At 41.2% G+C, this 18,513-nt stretch overlaps 1 protein-coding gene across 1 annotated transcript; it reads left to right on the top strand.

Annotated features, from left to right (window-relative positions):
- Positions 1-966: 966 nt before the first annotated feature.
- LOC103354379 (sodium-dependent phosphate transport protein 2A-like) lies at positions 967-16,606 on the top strand. Its single transcript, XM_008277722.1, has 13 exons — positions 967-1,038; positions 2,149-2,222; positions 2,327-2,515; positions 2,934-3,080; positions 3,366-3,509; positions 5,263-5,374; positions 5,878-6,073; positions 8,179-8,280; positions 8,429-8,498; positions 8,683-8,850; positions 10,428-10,544; positions 14,646-14,770; positions 15,289-16,606. Exons 2-13 carry the CDS (start codon positions 2,162-2,164, stop codon positions 15,886-15,888), a joined length of 2,031 nt encoding a protein of 676 aa, XP_008275944.1. The 5' UTR covers positions 967-1,038; positions 2,149-2,161; the 3' UTR covers positions 15,889-16,606.
- Positions 16,607-18,513: the final 1,907 nt, after the last annotated feature.

Here is an 18,513-nt window from a genome sequence, read left to right as displayed (position 1 = left end):
TTCACGCTGCACCAGATCTCAAGGATTTCTCCTTTGGTCGACAGCAGCAGCAGCAGCTTCAGTCCAGCTGCCCGCACAACAACAAGACCTGTTATCTGTCTCTGGCTCCCAGCTCTCATAACAGTTTGGAAAGTAACAACTGAGTCTAGGGGGTTATTACGTTCTGCTCCTCTGAGTTCATGGATGCAAGCCTGAGGTCAGCAGGTTTGGCAGATTTGGTTGAGAGCGCTGCTGATATGACAGAACCGTAGCTGCACTAATTATTAACAATTGCCCTGTTGCACTGCCTTCTCCCATGCAGAGGGGGGAGGACAGTGCCCGTGGGTAGCCGGGTGTGTAAGTAAAAGCGTGTGTGTTAAGAGGATCTCAGAAAATCTCCCTGATAGCTCATTTCCAATCACAACATGCTTGATCTTGAGTGCCGGCAAAGTAGCTAAGTACCTGAACACTCTGCACAAGTCAAGGAGATTACACTGTACGTGTTTGAAATACTTCCACTGACTTATCTCGCATAAGAAAAAAAAAAAAAAAAAGCAACATCATTTAATACCCTGGCTTTAATCTTTGCCAGGCTACAAAACGTGACGAAAACAGGAAAATGTGAGTGGACTTGAGAAAAGAAATCATGTGCGGCATTCTTCTAACATTTACCACTAGGTGTCAGGTCTCTCCTGCTTTTACATCTGAAAGGAGCAGCGCCTCGAACAACAGGGATGATTAATCACGTCAAACTAGCTGCTTCATCTTGGAATCTTTATCTGGCCCCAGATCAGGTGAAAAATAACTGGTTGTGCAAGCATCATTCATTACCTAATACACAACATGCTTTTCCAACTTATGCACCATTAACTGAGAGCTTTGTGTTATTGATTAACAATGTTGTGTCTGATGATGGAGCAAGTTAATCCAAGATAAGGGATTAGAGGTTCCTCTTGACACCTCCAGACCTGGGAGCTTATTTAAAGATGATTTACTCCTCAGTTTGGTTCTTTCCTTTTCAGGGGTCACACACAACACCTAAGGCTGGTTTGAGAGAAGGTAAGATGCTCTGCTTTATGATCAACATCAAATACTAATGATAAAAAAAACAAAAACGTATTTGTGCTTATATTATGTTCATTTGGTGTCAATACTGCAGCTTTTTAAAAAGAAATCTAATGCTTACATTCCTTTAGAAAGTGTTGCCAAGTCAGGCGTCACTAAATGTTTTACTAATCCTTTATTTTTCATCCGGTGAAGCTCAATTAGCAACACTTTGATGAAGCATAAACAGCACTGAAATACACAAGTGAGTCACGGTGACAGACGTAAAGACAAACTTGCAAATAGCACAAAATCCGAGACAGAAACAGATGAGCAGAGCGGCAGACTGACAAACAGATGAGCAAGGGGCAGCGAGATTAGAGAGGCACACACAAAACTCTCACAAAACACATACAAGTAGGCTCAGAGTTTATTCGGTGGCAATCTATGGAAGTCGTCTCACATACTCCCACATGCAGAGATACGGACATATGCTAACGGGGGCCTCTTCTTGCACATCAGAACCTGCAGGAAGATGCCACACAGAATGAGAATGATGCAGTGACAGTAATTACTGTAATTTTGGCTGCTGTAATTACTTCCATCCTCTTTGCTTTTAAGAGACACATTAGTACTCTCTCCTCTGCTGGAGTCCCCCAAAATATGGCAAAGTGGCTGTCATGAAAAGGGGAGGGGGGGAAACGGTCTCTTTAAGCCAGAGAAGCGTGGAAAAACTTTGAAGGCTCTATAGACAGTGGAGAGTCCCTTAAAGAGCTGACGTGCAGCTGTAGGAAATGGGGAACAAGTGAAGCTCCACGGATACTGATGTTTTCTTTCTGGTTTTGACAAGGTGTTCATTTGTTGGGTGGCGAGATGATGCCTGGTTTCAGTGTGTGATCTGACCTCAGAATCAAGGATAGCTGTGATTTACAAACAATGTGGCTCCTTGTCTGTTAATCTCCCTGTGAAAGATGTGCTCATATACAGAAATGCTGGTCCCCTTCGGCTTCTTTTTTTTTTTTTTGTCACTACTGCAGGTGGCTGATAAACATATTCGCTCTCAGTTGTGTTCCCTCTACAGCGGTGCCATCCTGTGAATTTAATTACTTGCATATCTCCCCACAGCATTCGAAGCGCCATGTCCTCTCGATCTATAACTATAGTGTCCTCTGGACGAAGCGCAGGGCCGGACTACAGCGGTAACTTATTAGTTTCAGCCCCCATCGTTCTGTTTTTATGCCTTTGAAACGCCTCAAAGGTGATCTCCGCATTCTGAATGGGCTTTGTTGTTCTTTGCTATCAGGGAGGAGGATGCACGCTCCGCGGCTCTCCTCACAGCCCAAACTCCCGCTGGAGGAGGAGGACAGGGAGTCTGGCATCGGCTCCACCCTTGACCTCAGCAGCAGCAGCTCTGAGCGCTGCAGCCAACATACCAATCACCGCCTCAACAAACCTTCACTAAACCAGGCAGAGACAACCCCCAGAGAGAAAGGTACAAGAGAGGAATGAAGAGGAGATTCACACATTCATCTCCTGAGTTGGCAGCGGGGCCGATCTCTTTGAAAAGGCAAAAAATTACAACAGCTGAACCACATGCTCATTAGATAAGGGCACACTCAAAAGACGCATAATGCCGGTGGTATCATGCGGTCCGGTCCCGCTGTCACTCAGCAGTGTTTGGCTGCATATGGGTAACATAGTACGTCAGATGCCTTTGCTCTCTACATGGGAGAGCTTCCTGAGGCTATCTCTCTCATCCAGAAATCACAGAATGAAACACAGAGCAAAGCAGCGTGCCACATTTTTGTGTTATCAGCTATAAATGTTTTACAAAAAACAGGTCAGCTTTGTACTCTAGATTTCAGCCCCATTGCAGGTCTAACCCTCTCCCCGGATGTTGTTTTGAACAGACAGCTCTCCTCAAACCTCAGCAGTGAGCCCAAACAAGATCAAGCTGCTTCTTATCAGTCTGTCCAAGATACCTCTTCTCTTCATCCTCCTCTTCCTCTTCGTTTGCTCCTTGGACACCCTGAGCTCTGCCTTCCAGTTAGCAGGGGGTAAGTACTATAACCCTCGCTGCCCCCCCTCAGAGAGCTGATGGTGACTCAGCCGGTTGATGTTTGACAAATAAGTGAGTCACTGAGGAACAGCTCACACTGTCCTAGCGGGCCCTGCAGCATAATTTACTGCAAAGCTTCATAGGCTGACCTTTGTGGATTTGGGGGGGAAACAAGCACTTTGAGTCTTGTTTAACATTGCTCTTGGCAGCCTTGTCATTTCTCAGACCACTGTTTGTTGTGTCTGTTGTGTTTTCTGTGTATGTGGACCGCATATTTAACCAGGTAAAGTGGCAGGGGATATTTTCCAGGACAACGCGGTGCTGTCAAACCCCGTGGCAGGCCTGGTGGTGGGCATCTTGGTCACTGTGCTGGTTCAGAGCTCATCCACCTCCACCTCCATTGTAGTCAGTCTGGTGGCCTCCGGACGTGAGTAGGCGCATAAAAGTGTGCGTAAATGTGTGCCTGCCAGCGTATGAGTTGTTGTAAGTTTTAAGTCTGAAATGGAAAGATATCCTCTCATTTAGTCTTGTCTTTATGTTGTGTTTGTGTGTTTGTGTGTGTGTGTTTACTGTATGCCTGTGTGTCTCTGCAGGCTATCATTTTGCATGCACATTACAATAAACAGAAAAACATGCAATAATTAAAAAAAAAAAAAGAAATACAAAATTCCCATGGTGCATCTTTGGCAATAACACTAAATGAATTTTCAGTTTATAATTATAATAACAACAATAATAATGATAATCTCAGTTTTCTGGTTCCGAGTCCAATACCATGCTGAAGTCCCTTTGGAAGATACAGTTAATTATGCTCCTTCATTTGCATTTCAGAATTAAGCATCAAATTAGCATAATGGTATCTATCTATCTATCTATCTATCTATCTATCTGTCTAACGTCTCTAACGTCTCTAACGTCTATCTACACACACACACACACACATACACACACGTATTCCAGAGGCGCACAGCCATGGTTTTCTATCTTGTGTCATAAATTAAAAATAAATCAAAAAATTAAAGCTGCCATCATTATTTTCTAGACTGAAACCAACATTGTGTTAAGTCGTCTCTCGGTTCTCTACATTTCCCTTTTCGTCTGAATAAATACATCTTTCAAAGAGTCTCTAATACAGATTTTCATTTATTTAGGAAAAAGGGAAAATAATCTCCTGAAATGATGGCATTGTATTTATTTTTTTGTGTGTGCAAACATTAACCAAAGAAGAGCAAACAGAGGATTTGCTGGAAGAGCTATTTTCAGTCGATGCACTTTTGTTGTGAGTATTTGCACAACCCCGTGTGTGGTACGACAATGGAAGTCTATGGCACATAATAAGCCATATCAGACTTTGGTGCACATAAAATACAACATGATTGTTCTTTTTATTGGTGATAGTAAAAAAAAAAAAAAGACTTAGAGATTAAGCTTTCTTTTGTGTGATTATTACCACGCGCTCACACTCTGACTGACTGGCCTAAAACAGACAATTTGAGACTGATAGCGCCGCGGTGGCAATCTGTAAAAAACCAACCTTAGAATTACTGGCGTCTAGCAGTGTGGATTGGGATCAGAGGGGTAATCAAATCAAAGCTTTTCACGCCGTGTTCCCTCCCACCATCTCAGTCAGTCCAGTTTATCATTCCTCATAAGACCAATATGTGGTAATGTTAGAGCTGCTCAGGCTCCAACGCGTAGGTCGGCCACCTTTCGTCTGTGTAGTTAAAGTGAATGGCATCAGTATGCAGGAGATGATTCACTGCTTCTGAAGTCTTTTTTTTTTTCATGAGAGCTAAGAAGAAGATTATAGGTAATTATCAAAGATAGAAAGAGATGCAAACGCGTGGATGTTTGTCTCTCTGTTGAGTGTCCTCTAGGTCATCATCATTAAAACCATACTCAACAATAACTCTCCCCCTCCTCCCTCTGCAAAGCCGCCTCCACTCACTTGGAAATTACAATCACCTCTCATCTCCATTAAAACTCACGTTGCATTCAAAATGTGGAAGGTCAAGGGTAGTAATTATATGCGTGATGCATTACCATTCACAACGAAGGCAGACGTTTACTCATTTACAATATTTTTTGTTTCTTTGGGGTGGGGGGTTTAAATTATGCAAAAAACTGTCAACATGACTTTCATATAAACATGTAGCCTTCTGTGTGGTCTCGCCTCGCAGTGTTGGAAGTGAGCTCGGCCGTTCCAGTCATAATGGGCACCAATATTGGGACTTCAGTCACAAACACCATCGTGGCCATGATGCAAGCAGCGGAGAGAGCCGAGTTTCAGCGGTGAGTGTGAGGAAACGTGACGAGGGAGAGGGAGAGGAGAGCGGGGAAGAAAGAAAGTGAAATGGAAAAGTGAAGAGGATAAGTGGGGAGATGGAGGAAAGAGGGATAAAAGTGTTAAAAGTGCAGGGGAGAAAGCAGAGGAGGGCGAAGAGAAAGCATTAGCAGCTGTTTGCAGCCTCTTCGCTTCAGCCTCCATCTGAGTGTAATTTCTGAAACAGTCACAATAATGGCACCAATCCACACTGATCCCATACCAGTAACCCTCCGGCATGAAAAGATACTGCACCGAACAGATGGCATGTTACTTAATCTGTGTCTGCTGAAATAAATATAGTTTAGTAATCTTTCATAATATATGCACACACTGAGTCAAAACTGAAACGCTCATTACATCACAAACACATCTGAAAAAAGTTGAGCCGATTAGCAAGCAATCAGTCTGAGTAGTTGATCACGCTGATGGCTGACCTTGGCTAATGGAACATGATTGTGACCCGCAACAGTGCCTTTGCCGGAGCGACGATCCACGACTGCTTCAACTGGCTGTCGGTTCTGGTTCTGCTGCCTCTGGAGGTGGTGAGCGGGCTCATGACCCGACTATCCCACCTGCTGGTCTCCAGCTTAAAGCTCCAACCAGGAGAGGAAGCACCTGAGCTACTGAAAGTCATCACTGAGCCAATCACCAAACTCATCATACAGGTGAGTCAGACGGTCTCCAATTCCGGGATTTACAGTTTCCTCAATCCCTCCCCCAGACTGTCCAATCACAGCTCGGTAACTACTCTCAGGTCTGCCAAGTTGGAGTTTGTAGGATGGTGTCTGTTACACACACACACACACACACACGCGCGCACACACACAAAACTACAAAAACAAACTCGTTTATCTGCTCTAAATCAGCTGCAGTCATTAGTATGCTACTTGCTTACTACCTACAGTGGTGATAGAGTGCATCACAGTTGTGTGTAATGTGTTTCCTGTAAAACGTGACCTCAAGTATACCAGTGTTGACCACTAATACCAAACCTCCAGCAGCATTCTGGTTCACCACAACTGGAAAACATGTTCACCACTGGTTTGGCACCACAGCTCGACTGTAGTGCTAAACTTCTAATAACCTTCTAGCAGGTTTATTTTTTGCCATTGATAACATTTCTGGTAATAATGGTTTCTGGCTGACAGCTATAAACAGTTACATTTTAGCATTGTTTTGCAGCTTGGTCATATTATACAAATTAGAACTGGGGAAAATCTTGCAGTGCACTTCTGGTCAACGTGGTGAAAAAGTTGCTTGAATAGTTAATGCGTGCTGCAAATTTATATTTTTTGTAGCTTTTATCACAAGACTGATGTTTGTTGTGCTTAGTGGTTTGCTCTGTCGCCTCACAACAAGGAAGGTATAGGTTCAGTTATGTTAAATGGTGATTCTTAATTTGTGAATGTGAGCGTGGATGCTTGCTGCACAGAGTTTGACTGAGACAACCAACCTGTAAAGGATGACGTTGGAGGGCGCCCGTATAGCTCACCTGGTTGAGCGGGTGACCCATGAACAGGGGCTACAGTCCCCGACACAGCGGTTGTGAGTTCGAATCCTGCTCACGACCCTTTGCTGCAGGTCTCTCCCTCACTCTTCTCCCCCCTTTCCTGTCTCTCTCCACTGCTCTACATAAAGGCAAAAGCCCAAAAAAATATATAAAAAGAAAAAAGGATGACGTGGGATAGCTGATGACTAATGGATGGGATCATTTGCCTTATGTATTGACCAGAGTTAGCCAGAAATCCATCGCATCCTAAGTCATTGTTTCCCAGAAACCTATGTTTTTCGTGAGGGAAGCCAAGAAGCACATAGTTCAGACATTTGTTTTTGGGTTGTCATTCCATGATGTGCATGAACTAAACACACTGATTGGTCATCTTTTTTAAAAATGCTTTTCATTACAGTATTTACAACTTAAACCTAAACTCCCAATAAAAAAATTGTCAAACAAAATACTCTTTTTACTAATTGTACCCATGATGCTGAGACTAACTCGCTGTACACTGCAATACAAGAACAAAGCTGTTTGGTTTTGTTTTCATATCTGACAGATTGGCCATCAAGTAAGGATGCTGAGTTTAGCTTCAGGGTGTGACTTCATATTAAAGACCACCTCTAGTGAAAGTCAAATTTTCTATCTTGTGAACATTTCCAAACGGTGTAAGCAGTCAATAATGTGACAACACATTTATGATTTGAAGCTGCAGTGTACAAATGAGAGTCACCAAAAAAAAAAAAAAGCAATTTCCCCTCAGGGATCAATAACGTATTTCTGATTCTGATTGTGAAAACACAGAGATTTCAATCGAAGAAATGTATGTAATATGCATGTATCTTACATGCACACAGATGAGTTTTAGGGATTAAATCAACCAGAGAAAGACCTTCAGTCAAAGGAAACATACTGTCAGAAAAACATTTTCATTCAAGCCGTGTCACTCGAGCAGATTAAATCTTCCAGTTGTGATTTCAGTGGCTCGCAATAAGGGCTGTTTTTTTAACCTCTGTTTGAAATTTATTTAGGGACCAACTGCTTCACCTACAAAGCCATTTGAGAGGTCAATCTGCTGTTGATATAATTGTGAATCACCATGCGAGGCTAGAAATCGTGGTCATTTTGCTTCCTTTGTGTCTTGCACTGAGACACTTCAGCAGGCCGCTTACTGGGATGAAAAATGAAGTCAGACCCTCCGTGTTAAGGTATGAAGACCTGAAAGCCTTTGTAATTTCTTAACTGTACTGAAAATGTTTCTCCTCTCACCCTCAGCTAGACAAGTGTGTGATCACAGGGATCGCCATGGGAGATGAGGACATGAGGAACAGGAGCCTGGTGAAACGATGGTGCCACAGCCAGACTGACCTGGCTATGGTAATGTCTCGTCTCCTGCACATGCAGACACATTGTGTCACACTCTGGCGCCAAATGGACACTGTCAGTGCTGTCAGTGAATGCTACGTTGCTAATTTGTGTGTTTGTCAGAGTTGTTTCTTTTTTTAATCTTTGTTTCTCTCTCCAGGTTGCTGGTAATGGGAGCACTGAAAACTGTGGCCCCGCCCACGACTTGCTGTGGTCGTTGCGTGTCAATTGTGAGTTAAAATTCAATCACATCTTTATTCCAGCTGCTCTTGTGACTCAGCTCGATAATAAGTCTGGAACTTTTGTATATTTCTTGTAAGCGTTTCCTTCTGGACCTGGTCATGTTAGAAATGCAACAAAACTGGGTGTTGAAGGAGAATGGCCTGATGATCGCGGGTCCCTGTCTCTCTGTAGGTACACATTTGTTTGCGTCTACGGAGCTGTCGGACCTCACGGTGGGCCTTATTCTCCTGGCAGCATCCCTGGCTGTCCTCTGCACATGTCTGCTGCTTCTGGTCAAGCTGCTCAACTCCCTTCTGGAAGGCCAAGTAGCAAAGGTCATCCATAAAGTTATTAACACAGGTAGGTGCCCGTTAGCTGATTGAGTTTTTTATTTGTACAAAATTTATTTTGTAAGTTGGCAAACAAACTGAAGAAAACCTTTAACCCTTTATTGAGCAAGGAACCATATATGGTAACTTCTGCTGGCTTCAAAAGTGGCAGAATCATGTGACTTCATTCAGCCAATCAGTGAAGTCACAGTGGCCTCTGACCAATCACAAGTGAGCCAGAGTGATATTTTGACACAAGTGTCATAACTTGTGTAAATGTTCCTTCATCTTTATATGTGTATTTTTTTTTACAATAATTTATTCACATATTATTTGGATTTTATTTTTCTTTGGTTGGCGACAAATTGTTTATGGTAACTGCTTTGACTTTGATTTTCTGCCTAAATCTGAAACTTTTTTAAAAAGTCAAAAAAGAAAAAAGTGTCCCCTTATATCCAATAATAACACCCCTGAGTTGAAATGTTAAATGTCCAAGTATTTCAGTGAGCACCCTATAAAGGGTTAAGGAAGTATTTTGATATGTTGGGAAACAGACACCCAAATTCTTAGACAGAGTTTGGTGAGATAATGTGTCTGTCTTTTAAATATGAAGCCACACTTACCCAGTTAGCTTAGCACAAAGACTGGAAGCAGCGCTATAAAGAGCTTAAGGTCACAAAACCATAAGAACAGTATTTGCATGAGGTTCAGTGTGATTCAAGGAAGTCACTGCACTTTTCTCAGACGTACCATAATAACTCTATTTACAACCATTACGCTTTTTGTACAGTATTAACCAACACAATGTAATATCTAATTTAAAGAGATTTGAATGTGCCGGTAGATGGATGAGGTTACCTCTGCACAGACTCAAGCTGCCTCTTAGTTCTAAATCAATAAAAACAAATGAAAGTGGAATTGATCTTCTAATTAAGCCATCAGCTTTCCAACAGACTTTGAACACAGTATCATGTGTGACATATTGTTCTGTCAGAAAATAACCAAATCTACGTTGTGTTATTTTATTAATATTACTTTAACATTACATTAACACACAGCTATTTAAATAGGAATGTTATTAGTCTTGGCACATTTCATACCAATTCCCACCAAATACTATGTACATTTGTACATTCTCAAGTGAATAGTTTAGCACTTTTCCTAGAAACTGTAAATACTTTCATTAATTTCTATTTAGTAAATTTCCTGAAATTGCCTCCACTTGTTGCTTGCTTGACTTATCCTGTTACACATACTGTCTATTGACTTGCAACGCTAGCTTTCTTTTTTAACATTTCCTACCTGTCAGTGTTTACTGAAACACATTAAATTGCAAATTCAAATGTCATGGTGTGAAAATGGTTGTGATTCTGATTATTCTTAATGTCTCATGTAAGCATTCTCCAAAAATTCATCATTTGCTTTAACCAGATTCTCTAAAAACCGTTATATTGACTGCATTAAAAAAAAAAAAAAAAAAGCCTACTTAAAATTAAAAGAAAAAAAACTGTTACATTAGTTCTAATTCCATTAAAGTGGTTGTGTAGAAGATATTGTTTGTACAGTAGAAACATGCGTCACTTCTGTCTCTCCTGTGTGTCCCAACAGACCTGCCATATCCGTTTGGGTGGCTCTCAGGATACATTGCCATGCTTGTGGGTGCAGGGGTGACATTTGTGGTCCAGAGTAGCTCTGTCTTTACTTCTGCCATGACCCCACTGATAGGTGAGTAACATGAGATTATGTTCCTGTGGAAAACAATCGAAATGTAAAGATTATCTCTGCACAGTGTCAAATATTACAATTTCTATAAGAAATATTAAAGATGTGTAGATATGCAGGACAAAGAAAAGAGTTAAAGTAAATGGGAAACTCTTGTGAGCTAAAATTAAATGAAAACCTTTAGATGATAACAATAGTATGTGCACTTAATAGATATTTTCTACATTAAAACTGAGATGAATATGTGACTTCAAAGAATGTGAAGAAAAGCACTACAATGTCTGGATATGCAGAAATATGTTAATAAGCCCACTAACAGGTCTACAGAGATTCATGTATTTATATATAAAATTTTTTAGTTATTAAACTTTATGACGCTTATGATGACATCCAACATCTGGAAGTAAAATGAGAGATGCTGAATTAACAGTTTCTAAAAACATAGACATTATCTATTCCAGTAAGCCTGAGAACATTATCAACACTTCTTGGATATCATGTGATTGCATTCTTCAACTCTGTTCAAGCATAAAGAACATACTTTAAGATTCAGTGGAAACATGCAAATTGAATTTATGCTGCTTGACTTGGGAGCAAAGTCACATGTAAAGTCACAATAGGACATGGTGCACCCAAGCATTGTACTGTACAAATTTACAACTGCTGGGGAAAAATACAGCAATCATCGTCATGAAATAATTCTTCTTTGTTTGGAAAAATGGAAAGAACGTGTGGAGAGAACAACACAACTCATGATCCAAAGCATACAAGTTCATCTGGTAGATATGGTGGTGCTTCTGTTTGGGCCTGGACATACATGACTACTAGAGTAACTAGAACTCTGGCATTAGTTCATCACTGCAGACTGAAGCAACAGGACAAATGTGAACGTATCCTGGTGCCTTCTGTGTGGTCAGATTCAACATCAAAATTCATTTTATCATTTACCAGGACAACCAAACCAAACATTGGGGCTGAAGTTACCACATTTTTTTCTGGGTGCAGTGGTGTAATATCCTTGCTGAGATAATCGCCTGATCTCAATCAACCATGCTGCATTCCCACTCCCTGAAGACCAGACTAAAGGCGGGGGGACCTTATGTTCCAGTCCTCACCTCCGGCCATGAGTTCTAGGTGGTGACCCAAAGAATGAAATCGCAGATAGAAGCAGCTGAAATGGGTTTCCTTCCTTCAAGTGAGAAGCTCAGACATCTGGAGGAAAGTAGGAACAGAGCTGCTGCTCCTTTACGTTGTAAGGAGCCAGCTGAGGTGGTTCAGGCATCTGCCTCATGGGCATCTCTACCTGCTGGAAGGAGACCTCGGGGTAGAGCCGGAACTCACTGGAGGGATTATAGATCTCATCTGGCCTAGGAATATGTTGAGATCCCCAGCTGAAAAATGCACATATGAAATGTTTTGTTTGTCCTGCTGCCACAACTCCAACCTGGATGGATGGATGGATGGATGGATGGATGGATGGATGGATGGATGGATGAATAGATGGATGGATGGATGGATGGATGGATGGATGGATGGATGGATGGATGGATGGATGGATGGATGGATGTATGTATGGATGGATGGATGAATAGATGGATGTATGGATGGATGTATGGATGGATGGATGGATGGATGGACAGATGGATGGATGGATGGATATACTTTTGCAAAACAAAGTTTCAAGGTGTTACACAAAGCAAACAATAAAATGCAAGAGATAAAGCGAACACAATAAACCAACAAATATATAAAACAAAACACAATAACCGCAATGCAAGAGTTCCAAAAAATGGAAAAACATAAACAAGAAAACAGACAGACTGACACAGTGATAAGGGCAAAGTAAAATATAAGAGAACAAGATAATAAAAATCACAATAAAACCAATTATGAGAAGGCCTTAAAATTTAAAAAAATAAATTTAAAAAATGTCACTAATGTTTCAAAAGAAGACAGTCATGCTGTCAGTTTGAGATCCTGAGACACACAAACTTATGATTTTGTTTGCCCTTGTGTGTCAGTCCAATTACTTCTGAGGTCTTTTCTATATAAACTGACTCAAATTGAATCTGACTTCTGGCACTTTAATGTATTTATTGTTCTATTTCAAACTGAAGTTTCAATCTGAAGAACAAAAACACATGTCACTGTCCAAATTATTCTATTCTGCATTTGTAACACTATAACAATGATGTATGCCAATGGTCACAAAAAGTTGTTCGTCACAAACACGCAGAAAGACGACTAAAACACCACATTCACTTCTTACTGTTCATCTGGACTTTGTTGCTCAGTTTAGTTTGTTTTCCACAGTTTGTTTTGGATGTTCTTGGAGAAAGTGCTGTGTAAAGTCCTGGAGTGATTCCAGCATATTCCCAGTTTGAAGGATGGACTTCTACAGCTCTTCCTGTGGTGCGTTTGTGTCATTAGGTGCCCGCCTTAGGGGAGACTGTCCCCTGTAATGTCTTATTAAACTGGAATCTGACTGTGCTGAGAATCAACTTTCATCCTTGAGCGGCTCAGCCCTGTAGAGGTGGTATTGCTTCAGTTGCGTTACTTGCCTGGACTCTGCTTCTGGCGTTTGAGCTTTGAAGCCACATCCAGTGTGCATCAATGCTTGAATGGCTTCATTTAATGTTCATGTGCTTACTTCGGTTTTAAGTTGTTACAGTGAAGCACACAGAGACTGACAGAGAGGCAGCGAGCAGACAGAGAGTGCAGCTGAAAACAACAGCGCAGAGTTTCTAACGTCAATCAAACCTGGAAGAATTTCCTCTGTCATCTAGCAGCTCATAAACTGGCCTGTTGTTTTCAAGGCCACTGGTTTCTGCACTGAGGTATAAATTCAAACACCACGACTTGTAAACAGACATTTACTGCTGTGGCAATAAATTATTAACAGTACATGGACCCCAGATTTACTGTTTAATAACTAACTAATATCCTTGTGTTCTCATAGTAATTGGAATTTTCCCTGTTGACTAATAGCTCATTTGCCAGCTAGAATGGGCCAAATAAGGATATAAGAATGATTATCTCCACTGATGGAGTCTTGTGAAGTTTCTAAGAACATGTTGCGTAACTGGCACTATATACCGCTGGCTGAAGGAAGCATGTAAAATTAGTGACGACTGAGTCATCGGGCTGCTACTCTGTGATAAATGTGAGATCGTTTTAAACAGAAGTAATTAACCAGCTGGAATCTAAGCTAAAAGGCAAGAGACTGATTCTTAATCCACAGATTTCTTCTCCAATCCCCTTCAAATCTCGCTGTTACCGCATCATGCGTTGAAAGCTCACCAGCAGATAGAAAACAATGATTTTTACACAAATTCAATACATTTAACTACATAGAAACTAGAGCAGTATTGTCCTACTTTTGGTTGTCAGTTGTTGTCAGGCTGCCAATTGTTTAACAGTCATCCTATCTGGCAAAGTAACATTTTCAGCCTCTATGATTCCAGTGTTGCTTTTAATAATATTTGCTTTTGTTCATTTTAACCTCCCATTATCAATCAATTTTGTATTCTGTCTATTTATCTGTGATGTCATTTCAGGAAACAATTCTCGGACAAACATTTATTTTCCCGAGGTGGCGTAGTACTGTTTCTTCTGCTTGTAACTGCAGTGACAGTTTTAAATGATGTTCTGTTGTTGCCTGCATTCCTCTTTGTGGCATTTTTCATCTTGAGGGTTGGTTGTAATGCACTTAATGCAAAGTGTTAAGTGCATAAACCATCCATTAGCTTTATCTTAAAGAAGGTCATGGGGGGGCCTTTCCCAGATGACACTGGGAGAGAGATGGGCTACACCCTGATCCTGATGCAAAGAGACAAACAACCAAACATCTGCCGTCCATGTATTTGGACTGTGGAAGGAAGCCAGAGCACCCAGAAGCACAGAGAGAGTGTAAACTCCAAAGAGAAACCCCCCCAGGTGACCAGCAGGTTCAAACCCAGAACGCTCTCGCTGTGAGGAGATAGATTTAACCACCGTTTCATGTTTCAACAGGAAGAACCCGGGAGCTGTTGTACTTCTTGGTTAACCATCATTGTTAGCACCACAGCATTTGTTTCCTTTGACACGGCATGTTTCTATCATCAGGTATTGGAGTTATCAGCCTGGAGCGGGCCTATCCTCTCACCCTTGGGTCCAACATCGGTACCACTGCCACAGCCCTACTGGCAGCTTTGGCCAGTCCTGGGAAGAAACTTGCAACTGCTATACAGGTAGGTTGATGTTTTAGTATTATCACGACAGCCATTTGAAAACTACAGCGCAATTTTAAAAAGGAGAGTGGAGTCACCACCACCAACAACAACAAGAGCATCACTCCCACCTTTGGTGGCAAAATAGTCAACTTTTCACTGATAAACCTATCAGAGAAAGAAATGGACAGAAAAAAATGAGCATGGCTACTGAGTATTATGCAGAGATGTTAGCTCATATACATGATGTAATAAACATTCTATGGATACTTATTACTATTCACTTGAATATGAATATGTGAGAAGGAGCTCTGCAGCTCCAGGGAACAATGCTGTCTTTTAGTTTCCTTTAGAAAACAAAACCGTGAGTCATTGGATTACATTGATGGTATGAATGTTGCATTGTAATAAAAGAGGCCCTGTAGACTTTTCTGATGATGTAACATTGAATTAATGTCACCACACAATGACTGTGAAGAATTGTGTTCAGCACTGAGCACTTCAGCACCTGTATCTCATTATGTTCTCTTCGTATATAGATTGCTTTGTGTCACCTCTTCTTCAATGTGTTTGGCATTCTGCTGTGGTATCCTCTTCCATTCATGCGCCTACCGATAAGAATGGCTGGTGTCCTGGGTGAGCGCACTGCCAAGTATCGCTGGTTTGCAGTCTTGTACCTGCTGGTCTGCTTCTTGCTCCTTCCTTCGTTGGTGCTTGGCCTATCATTGGCCGGCTGGCGGGTGATGGCCGGTGTTGGGGCTCCTTTCTTGGGTGTTACCATCTTCATTGCCATGGTGAATGTGATGCAGGCGCGCAGCCCCCGTCATCTTCCCGCCAAGCTCCAGAACTGGGACTTCCTGCCCAAGTGGATGCGCTCTCTCAAACCGCTTGACCGCTTGATCACCAAGACGACAGTCTGCTGCAGCTTCACATGTGACGAGGGTCAAGGAGAAAATGAAGAAGAAGAAGAGCACATTGCAACTGAGACACCATCTGTCAACACACAGAAAGAGTCTGCTGAGAGGAAGGCGCAGCTGGCTTATAACAACCCAGTCCTGGAATACCTGGATGAGAGCAGGCCAGGTGTCCCAGTTTTTAAACTGAAAGGCTTGGAGAGGTGCCACAGCACTCCACTGTAGCTGGACATATCTATGTTATACTCCATTTTGTCAATATTGTCAAAGGAGAAGGTTTTTGATGAGTAATTATGTAATTCTTTGGATGTAAACCCATTTCTGACTACTGATTGACTGACAATTTGAAAGGATCTCTCAAAGCTTAGTGCAAGAACTTTAGTTCAAAAGACATCAGCTGAAAACGAGCTCTGCGGACCAAACAGACCACTAAAACTCACAATCCATTAAGTAGCTGTTCTGGAGTTATCCACTATCCCACATAATGATCATTAAACACTCTTAAGTTTGTCATGTTCTCATGAAAACGTGGATGTTCACATTTCCATTTTTACTGAGCCCTTCAAGGTCATCTCCTTCATGTTCAAGTGGACAAACTGGGCAAACTCTATGTGCTAATGAATATCATGTTGCATAATCAAAAACTCCTACTACCAAACAGCAACACAGTGAACTTTGAGGTTATTTTTCTGTCACTAAAACATTAGAGGTACAGTGTGGTGGTGTAGTGCTGTGGCAAAAACTTGGTCCTCATTTGGTTTGTGCACATGCATGAGCAAGCATGTCAGAAGATCATAGGATGTATATTAAAGAAGGATGTAGCGTCTAACAAGTGACGCCAAGGCAGAAGTGACTTAAATATGCTTTTATTTTTTTTTATTTTGGCCAACAAGGAGCATTTGTTAAAGAAGTCAGACTGCATAAAAGTCTATGATGGACACAACTTGACTTCGTATGTGATTTATTACACCAGTAAATGTTTTCCTCAATAGTTTATGGTCTCAATTGCTAGTTTCAACCCTTTTACAATACGGCATGATGTTCATTTAGTAAATTATGGTCTCATTTAGAGTAAAATAGACACTAAAGTAGGGCATCCTTTCATGTCTAGCTGCCTTGGATTGGCAGGTCACTACTGTATCTGTTAGCACAGTGTCCATGAGAAGACAAACATGGTGAGGTTCAAATTCCAAATTCAAATAAGTAATCCACAAACCAATGGTTGATGTCACAGTGGTCATGTCCATCTTTTGTATACAGTCTATGGGTGTGATTCACTTTTGGATTTACACTATTTCACTGATGGTCAGTTAGGGGTATACATGCCAGAAGAGGCAGAGCAATGCACCAACAAATGCAGTGAAGACGAAAATATTTTATGTTTTATGAGGAAAGTAATGCATCCAAGCATCAAAGGTTAAACACAAAGTGTTGTGGTAAGAAACACTCAATGTAAACACAATTTTCTGTTTGTGTCCTGTAAAGCTCCACAGGGGATTTTAAAATTCCCAATAGTATTTAATTTCTATTTAAATTAATTTTCTGAAAATCTGTTCACAAAACTATTTGATCCATAACTTGTCAAATGTGTTTTTTCCCCTCAAAACACCTACTATGTTTTTCAAGTCGCATGTAAGAAGGGTTAATGCTATAGGGAATATCAAACAATAATAATTATTAGTTCTTAAATCCTACTTGGGGAATCCATTTACTTTATCCTGTAGTGCTTGTAAAAAACAAAAAACAACAACAACAAAAAAACACATACAAAAAAACAAGCATATTACTGAGTGGATAAGTGTTTTATTGTTATGTTAAAATACAATGTACTCACTGGTTATATAAGTATTAGTGGGCAACTGAATGCACATACACACTACAAAGAATTCAAAGTATTATCTCATTAGCTTCTTAATGCTATCTACAGAGAAGTGTATGAATGTGTTACAGCCTGTGTATGTGTTGTAGTGTTTGTATGCTCGTCCAAGTGGTGAGTATGCACAGTCAGGAGGTGTTGTTGAATGTGTGAATATGTGCTGCTGCACTGTAACAATTTATCATGCATTTAAGACTCTGAAGTCTGTCCTAATGAGACAATAAAGTCAGACTCGCATTCACTTTTGAGGTGACAGACAACAGAATGGCACGCTGGAGAACAATTTGCGACACCATGAAAATACATGTGAAAAAAAAAACTGTACTCTTTACACTGCTAGTAAACTTCCACCTTGATGTTCAGAGCTGTCAAAAGGCAGCATCATTCATTCTTGTGTGTCCTACTTGAAAGCACTTTTCAGTAGACAGAGATACCCTCTTTGTAAGACTGTTCAAAGACCTTGCTAATCTGCAAACTTACACTCCAAACACTTTTTGTTTCAACAAAAGCAGCCTCATCTCATCATGTTCCTCTGATCCTTTCATGGTCTTTAAAGTTTTGGTGTTTTAAATAAAATACAAAAGTCTCCACCACCACTCATGGCAGTTTGGACTGAGCTTGCATCATCTTTGCTGAGTCTAATTTGAACCTTGGAGGCATTCGAGGGCAGGAAGAGAAGAGAGGGGAGATGAGAAAGAAACTACCATGAATCCCGCGTTCGCTCATAAAAATACTCCCAATGTACAGCTCTGTTCTCTTCTCTGAGTGGGGGATGAAGTGAGTGCGGCACTTGTGTGGGTGCAGTTTGGGTCAGTGCTGCAGTCCAGCAGGGTGGGGTCACAGTCCTGCCAAGCTTTTTATAGTGTCCAGGGTTTCACAGAGAGGACCTGGAGCTGCCAGAGCTCTCTGCTGTCAACATTAGTGCTCAGAGCTCATCTCTATATTATTTCTACAACCTCAACGATACTGGATTT

This window comes from Stegastes partitus, unplaced genomic scaffold (genome assembly GCF_000690725.1).
Source record: "Stegastes partitus isolate 25-593 unplaced genomic scaffold, Stegastes_partitus-1.0.2 Scaffold106, whole genome shotgun sequence".
NCBI lineage: Eukaryota > Metazoa > Chordata > Actinopteri > Pomacentridae > Stegastes > Stegastes partitus.
This window is presented reverse-complemented; position numbering and strand designations above follow the sequence as displayed.

Excerpts from the sequence above, each read along its gene's own strand:
- LOC103354379 (XM_008277722.1), top strand. The coding sequence starts at position 2,162 with ATGTCCTCTCGATCTATAACTATAGTGTCCTCTGGACGAAGCGCAGGG. Across the intron at positions 3,510-5,262 it reads CAGTCTGGTGGCCTCCGGAC|TGTTGGAAGTGAGCTCGGCC; the intron begins GTGAGTAGGCGC and ends CTCGCCTCGCAG. Across the intron at positions 10,545-14,645 it reads TGCCATGACCCCACTGATAG|GTATTGGAGTTATCAGCCTG; the intron begins GTGAGTAACATG and ends TTCTATCATCAG.